The following is a 19,373-nucleotide window of genomic DNA, read 5'->3' on the forward strand; positions in this document are numbered from 1 at the left end:
TTAAAGAATACATCAGTTACAGTTTTTAGTAATGTTGAAGAAATATATATTGGAAAATTAAGTTTATATTTAATTCTGTATATTTAATGTATTTTGCAGATGTCAATCTAAAGGAGAATAAGCAAATTAAACAATTCAATGCATTACCACAAGTTCCTAAAAAGTCTACAACCACAGCAAATACAGCAGTAAACCACAGTAGGAAAATAATTACCTAGAAAGCTTCTTCAGGACAAAAAAAAAATAGAAAAGCAAGTTTATGGGTGGCTACCTACATCTCTTCTGTGTTATTCTCAGATAACATTATGCTTATTTTTACTCTATATAAAGTATAAAATAGAGGAACTTTCTTGTATTTGAGAACTTTTGGATCTTGGGTGCCTTGTCAGAAATTACTCAATTCTATAGTACACTGTTTTTTGTATGCAACATGATGGCATGTAGATGAAGAAGTTGGTCCTGACCTTCAGTGGTATCTTCGCTCAGACAAGGCAGCTTAGTATTTTTGCATACTACACAAAAAGAGACTATACTCAAAAATACTTGCAACAGAATTGAAAGCCATAATCTAAAAAAGACTGCTTAATAAAAAAATATTATTATAATAATAATAATTATTATTATTATTTCCATAGTAGACTCGTACAAAAAACAAGCATTATTGTGAACAGCAAAATAAAGAGATCGGAGCATGCTTATTCTTACAGCTAGACTCATAGTTTGCTGTAAAACAGAACTCAAACAAAATGAAGCTGTTTAACGGCTATAAGAGTGGAGCAAGTCCCTAATTTCATGACCAGTCAATTGTGATGATAGACATTCAGCCACATCTTTCTGAGTGCATTGCTAGCAATCTGAAGATGACTGAAACACATGCTGGGATTTGTAGTCCAGTGGGGGCAGCCCTTTTCGGTTTCATGGGAGCAGCCAGAGGGAGCTGCTGGGATTCACATTCCCTACTCTCCGGGACTTCCACTTGATCCAGAAGTGTTTCCAATGGTCTATGCCCTCGCACCAGAAGTACTCCTGGGTCTTAGATAAAAGAGGCCGCACAATCTCAGCCAGGTAATTCAAAGTCAGGTGGAAGAGGACAAAGTTTGTTTAGAGGAGTAGAAGGTGAAGGAAATGTTCATTGTAAGAATTGAGAAGGTACCCTTTCAAGTATATTGGGACTTGGGTCTGTGCAATTGTGTCTGTGCAATAGTGTCTGTATAACAAATTCATACACACCAAGCAAGGTTTGTTTATTTCTCAGATATATGGGGAATAAATCAAATACATTAAAATAAAAAGTTTTTTAATGACAACCCGATGAACAATACAAACTAATTACAGTATGTAAAAATGGTACTGATGATGCCTCCACACCAGCCGGATATACAACTTATGCTCTAAGATCAGGAATTTTTTACATTTCCAACCTCCCTTCCTTTTTCCTCATTTTTATTGGGATGTGCCTGATCTAACAGCAATGCTGTGCAACATTGCACACATGACTATCACAGCCACCACGGCTGAGGTGAAAATGTGAAATTTGTTTGTTTGTTTGCAGTTTTGGTGAACCATAATATGATTACTTAAAGACTGAATGAGTATGAAGCTATATGAACACCAAACTGACAGGTTTATGCTTTTTACTAGCACTTCAGCACAGATCATCACCAAAGTAAATAACAGCAGTACATTTAAAATATGACTGAATCCACAGAATAAGCTCTGTACCATGTGCCAAAAAAACAAATGGCAACAACAAAAATAAAAAACAGAAAAAATAAAAACCCAGATCAAAAACTCTTGATTAAAAAAATTACAGTTAAAAAAAAGAAACTAATGAACTTTGCAGAAAATAAACTGGAACTCACCGCAAGTGTAAATAACATTGAGATATTTACGAATGCCAGGATAACAAGGGTCTCCAAATTCACGGGAATTGGCCAGTATATTACAGCTTCTCTTTCCATGGCAGCGACTGGTCATTATTTGAAGAGCAGTGCCCGAGAGACAATCTGAAACAAAGAAACAGACTGTTTTTTTTTTTAAAGTACTGAGAAACCTAACGCATTACTTATTTTATTGAATTAAAAATCCCTACGTTATTATTATTATGGAAGCGCTGGATATAAAGTAAGAGGTAAATGTACTGGTGTGCCACTTCTTTGCACAGCTCAATTGCACAGCTAAGCAGAAAAGACTGTCATGCTTATTTTGTGACAGCAAGCCTATCTTTGTGTTTTCTAGCCCTGGGAATATAAGCCTGTTTTTGAAACTGAAGCCTTCTTTTAAGTTCAAAATACCCTGAATTCACAACAAAAGAAAAACACCATGAAAAAATGTTACATCCTACTTGTGGGGAAAGGACAGAATTTAAAAAATATCAAGGGGGGGGCAGTAAACTGAAAGAATGCCCCCAGTTTGTTAGGTGTTGGCATTGTGTCCAAGGACACTATTAAGGTGCAGCCTTTCAACCCCACCTCAGAGTTACTTCAGGGACAATTCCCAAAGCTACATTATTGGTGTGAAACACTTTCTGGAATTCCTGGAGTTTTCTCCCCAGGATGTCCTCAAGTGTCTCTAGGGTTGCCTTAATCTCTAAGTCGAGTCGTAGCTCCTGTTTAAAAGGTTAGGCATATTTGGTTGCCCAAAAGTGATTTGTAATATACCCAACAAATGTCTAAATATACACGTGTCGCGTACTCTTTGCATTATTTGACAGTAAACTATTTCAACCATATATATATATATATATGTGTGTGTGTGTGTGTTTGTGCGTGTATACTGTATATGTATATATATATATATATATATATATATATATATATATATATATATATATATATATATATATATATATACACACACACACACATATATACACAAACACATAGTATAAATGCAGTATAGTATTAATAACATCAAGCATGTCTGCACCACAAAGAACATTAATAATTGGGTTAAGATCAAGTGAGCAGTGTTTTCCAGTCTAAGGTACTTTTCTGACAACAGCAGTGATATTTAATCCAGCATAGACATTACTGTAATATCTAAAGAAGGAAAGGAGCCGCAAACACACCAAGTTATAAGAGCCCAAATATGCCACTGTGGCAGCATACTGTCTGGATGAAGATGAAGTGATATTGACAAAAAGCAGACCATGTGCAAGCCACCACAGTGTAAAAATAGCAGTACCATATGTAATACTGACAGGTGTTCATATTATTCCTTCACTTTGTCTGTCACTTAGCAATAAAACACATACACATACAGCTCACAGGCAAATGTTGTGGCTCCTAAAACTGGCTGCATGGCTACAGTAAAAAATAAAGTTGTTGAAAGCTGAGGAGGCATAAAGTGGCACCGAACATACAGGGAAGAGACAGAAAGAGAAAATAAATTCAGTCTAGTCCACTGAATGGACCAGAGTACTATGATATCCCACAAGCCAATTTTATCTATGCAGAATCAGAAATTTTTTAATAAGTGGTACATCTGCTTTGCATTTAAAATACAAAACATATTTTTAGCATTACCATGTTAAAGAAAATCCAGCACAAACACAATACTGCACTGCTGTAGAAGAGTAAATCAGCCAACTGTTGTTATGTATTCTTTCTAAATCCACTCCCTCCCTGTGGAGCAACCCCTCCAAACAGTAGCCACACATGCAATTGTTAACAGGATGTAAAAAGAGAAAATAAAATAAATATGAACAGGAGGTCAAAGTAGTTTATGAGAAGTGAGACCAGCTGTGCAAAGTAATACAAATGTAACCTTACAGACATGTGAATCTTCCATGAATTATGCTAATGAAAGTGTGATAGATTAGCCAATGGGCCAAGAACCATCCGGGACAGAAAATAATAACTTGACATGTAGCAGGAGAAAGACCCACCAGGGACCAGGCTGTACAAAAGCAGAACCCACAGTAATGACTGGAAAAACCTTCTAAAAGCCCCAACAGGCTATGACGAAACAGATATCAAGAGTTGCCAATAGCGATACTTAAATGCCTGAGTGGCAACACTCTTAGGTCTCATGGCAAAGTACTGTAGAAAGATGCCACAAACTATTTTTCAAATGCTACAGACAGCCCCAGTGGAGTTCTGGGTCTTGACTGTAAATGCTGAACAAGAATATGAAAAATATCCCTAGTTTTTCAGTGACAATGGTTCTCCTAGAACTTAACCCCAGAATGGGGTTCTCCACACTCAGTATGTGTTCTGACTTGAATCAGGTTATACCCACTTCTGGCTAAGAAAGTAAGGTGAGAGTTAAGGTGAGAGAGATCAAGGGGGCTGAATGAGAATGTTACTGTGGTATGTTTTAAGCTACTTTGCCAGGCACAGAGTATCCAATATATTAACACAGTACTAGTCAGGGCCAATTGAGTATCAGGAATTCACTTTCTTTTTTTAAATCTGGTACCTTCTTTTTCCATCTTGTGCATTGTTCAGTAAACCTTATTTTTTGGTGGATCAGAACATTTTGCTTACACTCCACTCATTATTCTCTTTAGGTTTTTTAACTGTTATCCCTACATTTGTAAGTTTCAGCAGTCCTTTGAAAATGTTTCTGTGACTGTAGTAAGTAGTAACTCTACCACATTGTGCAAAAATCCAGACTACTCACTTTTAAAAGCTCTGCTCTGAATTTACCAATTCATCCAATATGTCAGCTTTGCCTCCATCTCACCACTGCAATTGGGCCTTCCTCTTTGTAGATTTATGTTGTAAGGGTTTATTTGTAAAGCACGTTGTGGCACTTCAAGTTAAATTAGATTTCCATGGTTATTCAGCTGTCCATCTGTGTTCCATTTTTGTTATAAACTGTATTTAGTCTCTTTCTTTATTTACTAAACATTTTATATGTTGAATAGAAAAATTATCTTGTTCAGGCTTTAACTTAAAACAGCATTTTTATCAACATGCTATAACCACTTTGGCACTCAGGGTGCTTTGTATAATACAAAGTTTTAGAAATTCTGTTAATACTTGGTAATAGCATTCCATTTTACATCAGTTATGATACCCTGAAAAATAAGAATGGTTATAGTAAGTTATATGAGCATATACACTATAGGTTTATTTTGGACACGTTAGGCAAATCAGGAAGGAAAATGTTTTAGTGAATAGTTACATAATATCTACTATACAGTATGTGTTAGCGTAGTGATTACAATTTTACTAAAAACTGTGTGGGTTATTCTTTCTTTTAGGTAGTCCATGCTACATATTGAAAACTGCTTTGCCCTTGTTTATGAAAAATCACCCTTTGTTTTAGTAGCATTCAGGGTGGAGGGGATGTACGTTTGAGCTATGATTCCAATAATCAAGAAATGTGTGCATTCTTCTTGAATACAAGTCAAAGGACCAGGGTTTTGTGCAGTGATCATTGTCAAGGTCAGAGTTAAGCTAAACTTTATTATTACAAAATAAAAAATGTACTTGCCCATATGCATATCAAGGAAGTATCACACATATAAGACAGTAAAAAACTAAACACTAAGTCACAGAGGAAATTAAAAAAACATATTAAGACCAGATCGACAAGGGATCACCCCAAGCTCACAGCACACTGCAACAGAACCTACGTGTTCTGCAGTATATTATTAGCTAAACTGTCATCTATTTAGCCAGTTCCATTGGGCTGCAAAGAGTTGGGGAAAACATTATTTTAACCTCTGCTAGTATTATGCTAATTAACATTAGCTTGCTATTGTTATGACCTTGTCTGTCACTAAAAGTTAGTTTTGTGTTCCTAATGATTCAGGAAGAACATTGAATATTGGAGTTAGTAATATTAACTAGACTGGTAGTCTTGATTGTAATGGCATTTGGCATTTGTGCCAAAATGAAAAAATAAATAAATAAAGGTAATTATGAAGGATAATCGCTGATCCTTTACAAAGTGTACTGACTAGTACACTCTCTACTGAACAATGAAAAAGCTTCTAAAATGGGTGTTGTTATGTTTGTGCTTGTAAAGTTTTACAAGTGATTTAATTTGGCCATGGCTCCACTCTAATTGTGCCAGAAGTCAACTTTTTATAGAAGGGTAGGCTTTTTATTTTTACAAATGTTCTTTTCAGTATGTGGAAAATGTCAATGAAGTCTGCCTATTCTATACTTATGATAAAATGTACTCTGTTTCAGCAAAACACAGAGTGTAGGTAGCAAATGTCTGAGAAGCAGTGATACTAGTGATTTTAGTTGGCTTCTGGAATGTATAGCCTACTGTATTCTGTCCTTGACAAAATGAGCTTTACTCTACCATTATATTATCTGTTAACCGCCATTAGCATGTGATACACTAAGCAAATGCATGCAACAATGTGAAATGTTTTGAACGTTTTCCAACACATCCTTGCCTCTTATCTAATTGTTTATAAATTTGCTTGTTCTACCACAGCTTGCTATAGCATAATCCAACAGCCATTTTCCTCTAGATTGTGAGCCTTTTCAGTCTGGCTTTCACACACAGCACAGCACTGAGACAGCTCTTCTCCATGTAGTTAATGATGTTCTCCAGTCTGCAGAATTGTGGTTCATTTAATATTCTCCTCCTTCTTGACCTAAGTGCAGCATTTGACACTGTTAATCATGAAATCCTCCTGTCATGTCTCTCTAATCTAGGGATCTCTGGGTTAGCCCTTCAATGGTTCACATCATATCTTTCTAATAGGCAACAGTTTGTCACACTCGGTCGCTATGAATCCATCACCTCACTTGTGTTGCGTGGTGTCCCTCAGGTTTCAGTCCTTGGGCCATTATTCTTTCTACTTTATACCCTTCCTTTGGGTCATATTATTCACAGACATGGCCTTAACTTCCACTGTTATTCAGACGATATACAGTTATATCTTAGTACTCACTCCCCTACAGACCTGCCTCCCAGCACACTCACTGACTGCACCACTGATATTAAGTTATGGATGGAAAATAACTTTCTCAAACTTAATGCCAATAAAATTGAAATATTACTGGTAGGCCCAAATTCCCAACTTTCTAAGGCATCCAATTTCTCTGTTTCTGTTGATGGTACACTTGTCAAACCTGCTCCTGTTGTCAGAAATCTTGGTGTTTTGTTTGATTCATCACTTAACATTGAGCTATATTCAAAACTCCGCAGCCAGAGTCCTCACCCACACAAAGCGTTTTGCTCACATCTCCCCTGTTCTCTTCCATCTGCACTGGTTACTGGTTCCATCAAGGATTAAATTCAAGATTGTGCTTCTCACCTTGAAAGCCCTACATAACCTTGCACCCCTCTACAGCACTCAGCTCCTAGCTCCTTACACTCTTTGTCACTCTCTCAGGACCTCAAGCAGTAATCTCTTTACTGTCCCATGCACCAGACTCTCCACCATTCCTCAGTCTCTCCAAGACTGCCTCTCTTTCTCCACCTTTATATCTCAACTCAAAACTTTCCTCTTCTATGAACTTTTGTCTTCTGTGTAATTTTTTTTTTACTTTGTATGTAAAGTGACATTGGGCTTGTGAAAGGTGCTTTATAAATGCAACTTATTATTATTATTAGATGTTCTCGCAATTTGAAGATGACTGCACTTCTCAATAATTGGTTTCTTTGGCCAAATGGTGCTATCCCAATTTTCAGCATCACATCCATGACTAAAGTAAATATGAATGTGTATAATATCAAGACATGCTACAAAAATATTTCAGTATATTGTGGAATTGCTGAGTCGTTTGCTGCAACATTTCAGTTGTACTTAAACGTTTTATTTTTTTTTCAATAAAATGTATTGGTTTCAAAGTAGAAATACAAATTCCAAAGTATCTAGTCAGCCACAGCTATACTGTGTACTCCATTCAACAATCAAATTCCAAAACCACTTCACTATCAAATGAGAGACAACATAACAAGAGTATCCTAGGTGGTAATTCTTTTCTGAGTGGGATTTTATCCAAAATACTCTGGTAGATTGGTGATTCTAATTTGGACAAGTCTGAGTATGGGTGCATGTATGAGAGATCCCAGTGATGGGATGCCATCCAAAGCTACTGTGATTGGCTTGGCGCCCCCACAACCCAAAATTGGTTTAAGAGGATTACAGAATGTTATGCATGTAGTGTATTTACAAAATATCTTTTTTAATCAGTTATTGATGCTCAGATTAAAAGACACAGAGAAAGAAAGAAAGAAAGAAAGAAAGAAAGAAAGAAAGAAAGAAAGAAAGAAAGAAAGAAAGAAAGAAAGAAAGAAAGAAAGAAAGAAAGAAAGAAAGAAAGAAATTACCGTCAAGCATATTTTACTTGTTAAGTATGGTTGTCATTGTATGATGTATAGTGCTATAGATTGTGCTGCTGCATCACATACCCAGCATACTAAGTTTCATGTGGTCTGTATAGGGCTTCAAATTTCTCACAATTTTCCATAGGATAGTCCTGGTTGCCTTGTACATTCCCAAAGGCATGCAGGTTAGTTTTATTGAGGATTACAAATTGGACCCTCTGCGTGTATTAGTAGGATCTGTGAAGGACTGGCAACCTGTCCAGAAATGTTTCCTACCTTGGGCACAGTGCTGCCAGCCCCAGCCACTCAATCCTAAATTGACCTAAACAGGTTTAACAGTTTGATGCTTTCGCTGTTATTCAAAAATGCATGAATTAAACTTCAACAAATGGATCTGAAGGTTGTAGAACATAATTACTGCACCTATAATATCATGTCAAAAAGTTACATAAATAAAAAATTGGAAAAAGTACAAAGTAAATTTATAAGACTCACCTGAATTTCAGTTGAAAGGGCAGAAGCCTTCATTTGAGCCTATTAATACTATACTGACATCTACTGGTTGAAATATAAACTGCTTTCACAAGAGGCACGTTTCATTTATAGTAGTACTTTAATAGTATATTATTCACAACTTTCTAATAGTTCCACCTGACATTTTTAATGTAATTTAGTTTTGGGGTACTTTTTTTTTACAAAAAACAAAACATTTTAATTTTTGGTAAATAAACAAAGGGATGGAAGGTTTAAGCTTAATAAATAATGTATTTCAATACATTTTTGGTTATCAAGATGCTGAAGCACATTGGTTGGACATGCAATTAAGAAGTTCATTGTGCTCTGTACATATGACAACACTACTGCTACTAATGCTGCAACACTAGGATAATGCTGGAAGCAGTACAACTCATGGATAGCTTAATTAAGACCAAGCAACAGGTTATACTGTTTAATTTTACAAATATTGTTTGCAATCCTTTATAATGAATAAGTGAAAAAACATTATAAAATACAAAGACCATGGTAAAGTCTAATTAAAATTGAGGTTTCTTACTTTTCCCACTGTATGAAAAATACCTTATTTGGTCCCTTTATTTATTTATAATGATCAACCTAATGGTCAATAATTTGAGGAAGATCTGTATGGAAATATGTAGAAATATGCATACAGCACATTTGAGAATGTTATGCTCTGATGATCTGATGCATTAATTCAACAAATAACATAACCTAATGTAGAACACATTTAAAGATTTTATTAGGCTTATGTAAATGTCTCCTTAAAACATTTGGTGCCAAATTAGAATCCTTTTATTTTTGCTTTGGTCAGCCCCTAGATCAGGCATGTCAAACACGCGGCCCGCAACAGAAATCTGTGCGGCCTGCATGACAGATCCTAGTTAGCACTAAACTTGTACAAAATGATTACTATCATTTGTGATTGAATCATTCTGCATCTTCGGTGTAACTTATTGACTTTTCTTACTTCTGCCTTCTGACAAAAGCGCGTTTTCCCATGTCATTATAGTACGGAAACGTCATCTGCTAGTATAGCAACGAGCCTTGTCCAAAGTTAATGAGCCGCGACATCACAACTGAAGTGCTAGGCTGCAGCAGCCTGGCAGCAGGGGTAGCCTTAGGCATGAGCAAACTGTGCGCCTGCACAGGGCCGCCACGCCAATATATATTGAATATAAAACAGAAAGAGAAAATAACGACATAGCTGACGGCAATGTGGCCGAAAAACATTGTGTTTGTTAATGAGTACGCTGTATTTACTAATATTGCTCAAGTCAGAGCAGTAAGCTATATGTAGTATTATAACGTTCTGCTGTAATGAGAATATCATGGGCCGCCACTTGGTTTTCAAGTTACGGACACACGCATATAGAAGCGTGTCATGAGCACAAGGCGGCTATGCAGTGTCCGCAACGGACGGGCAAAGGTCCACTGATTCTTTCTCTGCCCAGGGCTGCCACGAGCCTAGAGCCGCTACTGGCTGGGCTGCTGAGACTGGCCACTGGGCAGAACTGACCATCACATGTAGTAATAGCTTGCATATTTTCTTGTTTTTTTGCTCTAGTTTTAAGTAACTTTGTGCTAGTATTGTAACGAACAGTTAGTGCAGACTACAGCTGAAGATCTGAAGTGGACGCGAGAAGTTGGTGATTTGTTTATTAACAAATTTTTGTGATTTTGAGTTTGTAAAATTAGTGTAGGTCAGGGGGCTTTTTCCATATCGGCTTATTTTACAATATAAACTTTGAAGTAAACTTAGTAAAGTAAAATTAGATTTTTGGAGGATTTGCTTTCCAACTTGAATTACTGAGCAATGAATTCAGTGAGCGTTTTCGTGATTTCAGTTCACATGAACAGGACTTTCCGCTGTTTACGTCACCATACTCTTACAACGTTGAGAATGCGCCTGAGAATATCCAAATGAATTGATTGAACTGCAGTCAGATTCTATTCTGAAGGCAAAATACAACAAAGTTGGTGTGCCAGGCTTGTATGCTTACCTGCCATCCATGCATGTGTAGATCCTTAAGTTGGCATTGAGAGTATTGCCTATGTGTGGAAGCACTTACCTTTATGAGCAATTGTTTTCGTTAATGAAAGCTACCAAAACCCCACATCGCTCAAGACTTACCGTCGAGCACCTTTCATCCCTCATAAAAGTTGCACAAGATTTCAAGCCTTATATTGACAAACTGGTTACTAACAAGAGATGCCAAGTGTCGGGACAAAAGAAATAGATCTCACACTGTAAGACTCCTATATAAGCAATGCATATAATATAGTAATATAAGGACCTAGCTAAGAGACTAAGACTCTAATTTACGCTGTTGTACGGAGATTGTATGGAAATAAACTGCTTTTCTTTAAACTTTTCAGTATCGGAAAGAAAGCTACAGTAACTTTGTATAATAGTATTTGTTACAGTGCGGCCCGCTGACTCACATATGGCAGTTGAAACAGCCCACCAATGGTAGTGAGTTTGACATGCCTGCCCTAGATCACCTCTGTCTCTAATACAATTAGTTTCTTCAGTATTCTTTAACAAATAAAGACTGTAATTTCTTGAAGAAAAAAAATACTGGCAGAACTGTTTTTTTGTAAATTAAACATATATATTTATTGAGAAAATATTAGATTGATTATGTGAAATTACCTCATGGCAACATATATGTATTTAGCCCCATAAATTTTAAATATAACTGGTATAACTTGATGTATTGAAAAATATAACACAAACTTGTAAATATCAGGACAATATTGTATCATGGGGTCACTGTCAATTTGTACCCCCAGTATTTAATAACCTTAGTATTGTTGAAGCAAATAAAATTAAAATGGCTCGTTAAAAAAATTATGAACCTCAATATCATGCAGAATACCTTTCGGTCCTACATAACCTGAAAATCCTGTGTTAAGACTACTAGTTTAGCACCACCATTATGCCACACTAAATTTGGCATTTCTTTACTCAATAATGGTACTGTGTGATCTGAATGGTACCCAAGGTGAAGCAGAACATATTCCCTCACAATCCTAAATTGGATTAAACTGATTTGAGAATTTTATTTTATTTTTTTAACTTTCATCAAATGCATGTCATGAATTGTGAGAAAAAAGTGATCATAAACAAAAAAAAATGTTTTGATCATATTTTCTGCTATATACACAAAAAGATACCAGTATATTTCACTTTGTCACAACTATATTATAAAAAAATAAAGTACAAATCTTCTGCTTTGGGCCAATTAAAGCACTAACCAAAACAGAAAGGTAGAATATTTTCTAGCTTATAGGAGTGAATAATACAGAAAGTTCTTTCACACAGCAGACACCTATTGCAGAGGATACTTCCTCCAGTCTTATAATGGTGTGTATACAGTTTTTTGTTTTTTTTGGTAGTGCAAGTCAGGTGGCAAGTCAGACTGGTTTAATGAAAAGTTTATCTATCATTCTGTCTGTTTTCTAACTGTGGAATGATAAGATAGGGGTCAGTGGCAGTGTGCTACTCTTTCATCCAGCCCAGGTCTGCAGGGTGCCACTGGCTATCTGGGCAGTACTGGATGCACAGCAGAACTGAACCCTGAATGGGTTAGTTATGCATGATTGTGTGCAATCATTCATATATCCCAGCACATTTTATGAGGACAATTCTTTCAGATTTCGGAGGAAAAGACAAAGTACCCAGAAGAGAACTAATCCAGACACTAGGAAAATGAGTACATTTTGCACATTCTGTGCATGGGCTGGGATTCAAACCCAGCTGTTACAGTACATCCAGGATTTGATCTCTCGCTCAAGTCTGTTTTAGTTTAATTTTTTAACACTTTTATTGTTTTTTGAAATACTGTTATAGGTTATGATTTTATTTCCCACGTACAAGGAAACAAAGGCTGGGAGGCCCTGATGATGGGGCAAGGAGGCTGTTGAGGCATTAGCTGCAACTTCTGTTGTATTATTTTCTTCTGAATTTTAGATTGTATATATTATTTTTGATTCTTTGGTTATGGACTTTGGTTTAGCTTAAAGGTTTAAGAATTTTGGAATTCTAGACTAGTTTTGCTTGCTTTGGTTTGACTTTAAGACATGACTTTTTTGCTTTTGTGTGCTGCTCTTGAATGTATTAATAGGTGTTTAAAATGCAAAGTATAAAGTAGCAATGTTTTTTGTTAGTAGACTGTATTGGAGTTTAGTATTCTATGTCTGGGGGTATCCTGCACCTTTTGCATAGAAAAAGTTAAGCTGATCATATCACCAGGACTCTAATCTTGTGAGGTTTTAGGACTAAGCAATGTGCAAGAATGCCTCAATGAGAAGTAACTTTTATTTTATCATCTACTGCTTCTCAGCTACTACTAAATAAACTTAAAATATGGCTAATACCAGAATATGCAGGAGTTACAGGTTAGGTTAGGGGTACAGTTAATGCTAGTATCAATAGGCTACTACTAGTTAGAATTAATTATTCATTCAAAGGCAAACATATGTATGATAGTTAACAGAAAGGAGAATAATATTTTGAACTAGACAATCATGTTAGGTACAAAAAACATTTTTTTCCTTCTTTTGTAGTGCTTCTAGATTGGAAAGCCCAAAAGTCAAAGTGTAGAAAATCTGGTTTATATGTCCATTACTGCCATCTGTACAGCACTGCAATGAAATTCTTACTTGCAAGTGCTAATTAAAATGTAAAACTTCACCACTCTATAATACCATGATTAGTGAGTGCAACAATATTACTTCAAAACTTACTTGAAAAATCTCAGAACAGTTTACAACACCATCTAGTAAGAGGAGAAATATTGTTTAATTCAAACTCTGATGACAATAAATTGTATTTCATTATAATCAAAGAGTAAGTCTACATACAACATGAGCATATCTAATTTGTTGGTTGCTAAAGACATTTACTTCATTAACTTTCCTCTGAAATGTTCTTCAGAATATAAAGTAAAAATATGTGTGTTAATTGTCAGTTCAATAGGTATCAACTGTACTCCACATACATGCAAAATTCAATTTTAGTTTATTGATTTCTAGTTCATCATACACTTATCACAGTTTTTGAAACTTTTTTTGGTATTGGTGAATACAAGTAATAATTCTGGTTGCTATTAATTAATGTACTATATCCTGCAACTTACTCAAAGCAGGCTGACATTGACACTTACTATTGGATCCATTAGAAGGCAAGGATGAGCTGATATTTGGAAAGTGAACAATGAATAAAGTACAAAATCAGACAACTTTGGCAACAAATAACCAGACTAAGTGTAAAAATATAGCAGTGCACAAAAAGTCTGAGTCCACAAAAAATCCACAAAAAAGTAAAAGATGCAGACTGCTAGCCACAGTTTAACAATAATAATTCTCTCCCCTTTCCATCGTATCATTGAATACAGAACACATATTGTTAAATTTCATTCTCAAGAACAGCTGCACTACCCACCTGTGCTCATGCATCACCTTAACAGTATCTAAATTCTTCCTCTTCTTCTGAAATTCTGAGATAGCATTTCAGTGCAACTACACCCATGTAAAACTTTGACAAAAAACAGCAAAAGTACACTTTCTGGCTGGCCTCTATTGATGCTTTTTTCTGCTTCTCTTGTAAAAAAAAACATTACAATTAGCACAGCTAATGTGTTTTTTTCATTATATGTAACTGTTTATGTGTAGTATAATAGTTATTTTTTTAAATACATTAACCTCCATAATGTAATGTAAGGCCATTTGTAAACAAAACATAGTCATATTATAAAGACAATGTCTCCCAGCAATTCCATAAAATGTTCCTACTTTTACTTTGCAAAAGAATAAAACTTGAGGTCCATTATTTTGAAATTTGAAACAATTACAAATAAACTGACAACGAATCTGTTTCTTAACAAAAACAGAATGAACATTTTAAGTTCTAATCAGTCACTTGTTAGTGGCTCTGTAGTTATTTGCAGGTCCAGTTAGCTTTTTTAACAAAGATTTCTTAGTTGATAAAAATGCTTACTGTATAAACATTAAGCGCAAGTGTACATCGTCTGAAAATTAAAAACCACACTAAAATACTGATTATTGCTTTTAGAATAATAATCAGTAGGTATATACATGCTCTGAATAAATGTGCATTAACTGACTTTACGCATTAACACAACCAACAACTAAGGACTCTTTGATTAATTTCAGAATTAAAAAAAATCAATTACAATTTTCTCATCCAACTCTTTTGATCTAAGTAACAAAGGTAATGCTTTGGAAAGGTTGATATCCCTGTGTGCATTCCCCTTGAGCCATTAACCTTGGTGAATCAATGGCCATATGTAAGTACTCCTACACCACTACCCCTACAGTCAGAACCACAACTAACTGAAAGTGCCCATTGATGAAAAGAACTTTACTCAGAAAATGAGGGCCTACCCCTTCTTGCCAAATGTACAGTAACATCTTAGTTCCAGTACTCCTGCTCTTTCACATGACCTTAATGCACAGGAAGATGAGGTTTTAAAAACGTCTCTGTTGTTGTATTGCCTCCTATGTGCAGTAAGTAAAATTAAATGGTCACATCTGGAGTAAAATGATTAAAACAAAAACTTGTTAATGGCTGCAATTATAATTTATTTGAATGTGAATCACTGACACAGGAAAAAAAAATTATAGCCCCTCACTTTAATTCAGGGTTGTAGGGAGCCAAAGCCTGTCGTAGCAGCAAATGGTGCCACCCAGGAACCAGATCTGGATAGGGCAGCACTCCATTGTAGAACCCACTCACACACACCCACCCCAAACTGGCCAACACTAAGAGAAGGGTCATTTCCTGGTCTGATTACTGTGTTTGTGGAGTTTATACAATAATCCCTCCTCCATCGCGGGGGTTGCGTTCCAGAGCCACCCGCGAAATAAGAAAATCCGAGAAGTAGAAACCATATGTTTATATGGTTATTTTTATATTGTCATGCTTTGGTCACAGATTTGCGCAGAAACACAGGAGGTTGTAGAGAGACAGGAACGTTATTCAAACACTGCAAACAAACATTTGTCTCTTTTTCAAAAGTTTAAACTGTGCTCCATGACAAGACAGAGATGACAGTTCTGTCTCACAATTAAAAGAATGCAAACATATCTTCCTCTTCAAAGGAGCAAACAATTCAATAGGGCTGTTTGACTTGTAAGTATGCGAAGCACCACGGCACAACGCTGTTGAAGGCGGCAGCTCACACCCCCTCCGTCAGGAGCAGAGAGAGAGAGAGAGAGAGAGAGAGAGATAGAGAGAGAGAGACAGATAAAAAAAATCAATACGTGCCCTTTGAGCTTTTAAGTATGTGAAGCACCGTGCAGCATACTTAAAAGCTGCACACAGAAGGTAGCAACGTGAAGATAATCTTTCAGCATTTTTAGACGAGCGTCCGTATCGTCTAGGTGTGCGAACAGCCCCCCTGCTCACACCCCCTACGTCAGGATCACAGATAGTCAGCGCAAGAGAGAGAGAAAGAAAAGTAAGCTGGGTAGCTTCTCAGCCATCTGCCAATAGCGTCCCTTGTATGAAATCAACTGGGCAAACCAACTGAGGAAGCATGCACCAGAAATTAAAAGACCCATTGTCCGCAGAAACCCGCGAAGCAGCGAAAAATCCGCGATATATATTTAAATATGCTTACATATAAAATCCGCGATGGAGTGAAGCCGCGAAAGGCGAAGCGCGATATAGCGAGGGATTACTGTACATTGAATTGAGCCCGCATGGGTCTTCTACAGCTACTCTGATATTTTCCACAAAAAATAGTCCAGTGTGGGTTGTCATAGTTTGTTTAGTTCGTCTTGACAGAACAACTTAGAGCACAAGGAAAACCATTGAGAAGGGGTTTAAGAGCTTTGAATCCCTTAGGAAAGAAGCAGAGTGTATGACACACATTCTTAGGTACTGGCACCCATTTTAAATATTTATGATGTAAAAAATAAATCCAACATACAGTAAGTGACATAACCATAATTGTGGAATAGACCACTGAAAATCAACATGCATTTAATTTTACTAATTCTCAAGACAGGACAAAAGCAATGATTTAATGCTTCTCTGCAATTATTTTCTCCTTCATATTACATTGCCTTTCTTATTAAACTCCTCAGCACTCAAATATTTTTCCTTAATATTACATTGCATTTCTTTTTAAATTCCTCTGCTCTCAAATAATTTTCTCCTTCATATTATGTTGCACTTCTTTTTAAATTCTTATGTTTTTATATTTTTATACTGCATGAATATAATGGCAGTTACTCTATACTGTTTTAGAATATTTACAGTATAATCTAAACTGAACAGAAAGATTTCCAATTTAAAAAAAACTTACATGCCTCTGAATTTTTTCTGTGGCAGAGCGAGGAACTCAAGTGGTAAGTTATAATGCAAAAATGCAAGCTAAATGCAAAGACATCAGTGCAATGAAAGCCTGTAACAAGAAGAGATCCCTACAATTTTCAGATTCAGAAGCTACCAGGTGTTCAGTCTAGCTTTAAGCTTGGAATGAAAAGGAAGTTTTCAAAAACAGACCAAAAGCAAAAGGTTGTAGCTGTCAAGTGGAAAAATGTATCTTATTCAGGTCCGTGAAATGTACTTCTGCATAAAAAAGCCTAATGTATCAGGAGTACGGTAATTGTTAATAGTTATTACAGAAAAGAGAAAACAGAACACATGCAACACTTGTCCTACTTCTTCTGAAAAACAACAGGTGAATTTTGAATATAATGTACTGTGACTGGTTAACACTGTGGACACATGCACTATATCTCTGTCATATTGACCTTTAAAAAAAAAATACTATAGAATCTTTTGCACTTTCCATTACAATATCCACAGTACCCCGTAGGAAGTTTGACAATTAAGTGGAGACCATTTAGCTTGTCAGACTCATGTGGGTAGCGAACAGCTACATATTCTAAAATATCTTATCCAGATGAGTTGTCAAGGTAAACAAATTTCAACAAAGTTGTCAAGGCAAATTTTTATACACTTGCTTTAATACCATGTTGTATCCAGTTATGTTTTTAATACCATTTTACAGAATCATGTTGCTGAAATTGTCTTCATAGATCACCCAATGAAGATTTAAAATCTGTGCTTAAGTCTCTAAAATTGTTGGCTGCCTCAAAACATGTACACATTTAGCCACTTGTAGCGTAAAGTTTCAACAAGCCATTTTTCATATATTTCTAAGTTGCTTTTATTTTTTACTTTTACAGACATGAACATCATGTCATTTACCCTCTTTGATTTCAAGCAGCAGGAGAAGTGAGTAACTGTTATTGAGTTTCGGACAAGATGCTGCACAGCTGCAGAGATGGGTGTGGGATGGGGCAGAGCCAGACTGTGAGCATATTACGAGACTTCCAACTATATTCTAGTACAGTAAGTGATGGTACTTAACTTGCACAGTGATGAATAAATAAACTATCATTACTACCATATTGAATTAATAAAAAATATAATTATTAGTGAATTCAATAAATAAATACACATCTAACATCATAACATCATACCTTTTCACATTATATGCAAATGCACCTTAAAAGGGCAGGACCACATCCTCTGGTCACACTCCCAAATGGAGCTATAAAAGGAGATAAGCACTATTTATTTATTTATTTAATTAATTAATTAATTTATTTATTTACTTACTGGATGGGTCAAAAACAGGAACTCTGCAGATGGTGGCATCATTTACAGTTATGTGGATGCATCCATTTACACACAAGTTACAAAATATAAAAAACATGATTTTGACATATAAAATATATTGTTCTTAAATCTGTTTAATTCATTTCAGTGTCATTTGGGCTGGACCCTATCCCCGCTGCAAGAGACACACAGACATTGCAGAGCCAAAAATAAAATAATAATATATATAAAATAATGCTCAGGTACCCTAAGTTCTTGTCTATAAGCCGGACTCATGTATTAGCCGGAGACCAAAAATCATACGAATTTTTAAAATAAAATTGTATCATAGATAAGCCGGACTCATGGATAAGCCGAACGTACTATAACCTATAACTAATAGAAGGGAGGGAGGTCAGTGGTCTCACTCGCACCCATTTAATTTCTTTAAGGGGGGAGAGAGTGTGAGATATTGCCGTCTCTCTCACTCCCCGCATGGCGCGGTTGGAGCGGCCGGAGCGCGTTCTTTCTGCTCTGGGCGTCGCCGAGTCAACACGAGCGCGTAGCGGTCATTTAAATTGTGATTTTATATGTAAGCATATTTAAATATATATCGCGGATTTCTGCGGACAATGGGTCTTTTAATTTCTGGTACATGCTTCCTCAGTTGGTTTGCCCAGTTGATTTCATACAAGGGACGCTATTGGCAGATGGCTGAGAAGCTAGATTGCTTACTTTTCTGTCTCTCTTGCGCTGACTATCTGTGATCCTGACGTATGGGGATTGAGCAGGGGGGCTGTTTGCACACCTAGACGATACAGACGCTCGTCTAAAAATGCTGAAAGATTATCTTCACGTTGCTATCTTTTGTAAAGCTGATTCCTGAAAAGACATGCTGCACAGTGCTTCGCATACTTAAAAGCTCGAAGGGCACGTATTGATTTTTGACTGAAAAACAAACTCT

The 19,373-nt window shown here is 36.2% G+C and overlaps 1 protein-coding gene across 1 annotated transcript in view; it reads right to left on the reverse strand.

Moving 5' to 3' along the window:
• The window catches only part of LOC114648032 (protein eva-1 homolog C), a 284,216-nt gene that overhangs the window by 146,529 nt on the left and 118,314 nt on the right, over nucleotides 1-19,373 (reverse strand). The window contains exon 5 of the mRNA XM_051925580.1: nucleotides 1,863-2,006. Coding sequence (XP_051781540.1) covers nucleotides 1,863-2,006 — 144 coding nt within the window. The remainder of the gene's footprint in view (nucleotides 1-1,862; nucleotides 2,007-19,373) is intronic.

This window comes from Erpetoichthys calabaricus, chromosome 3, assembly GCF_900747795.2.
Source record: "Erpetoichthys calabaricus chromosome 3, fErpCal1.3, whole genome shotgun sequence".
NCBI lineage: Eukaryota > Metazoa > Chordata > Cladistia > Polypteriformes > Polypteridae > Erpetoichthys > Erpetoichthys calabaricus.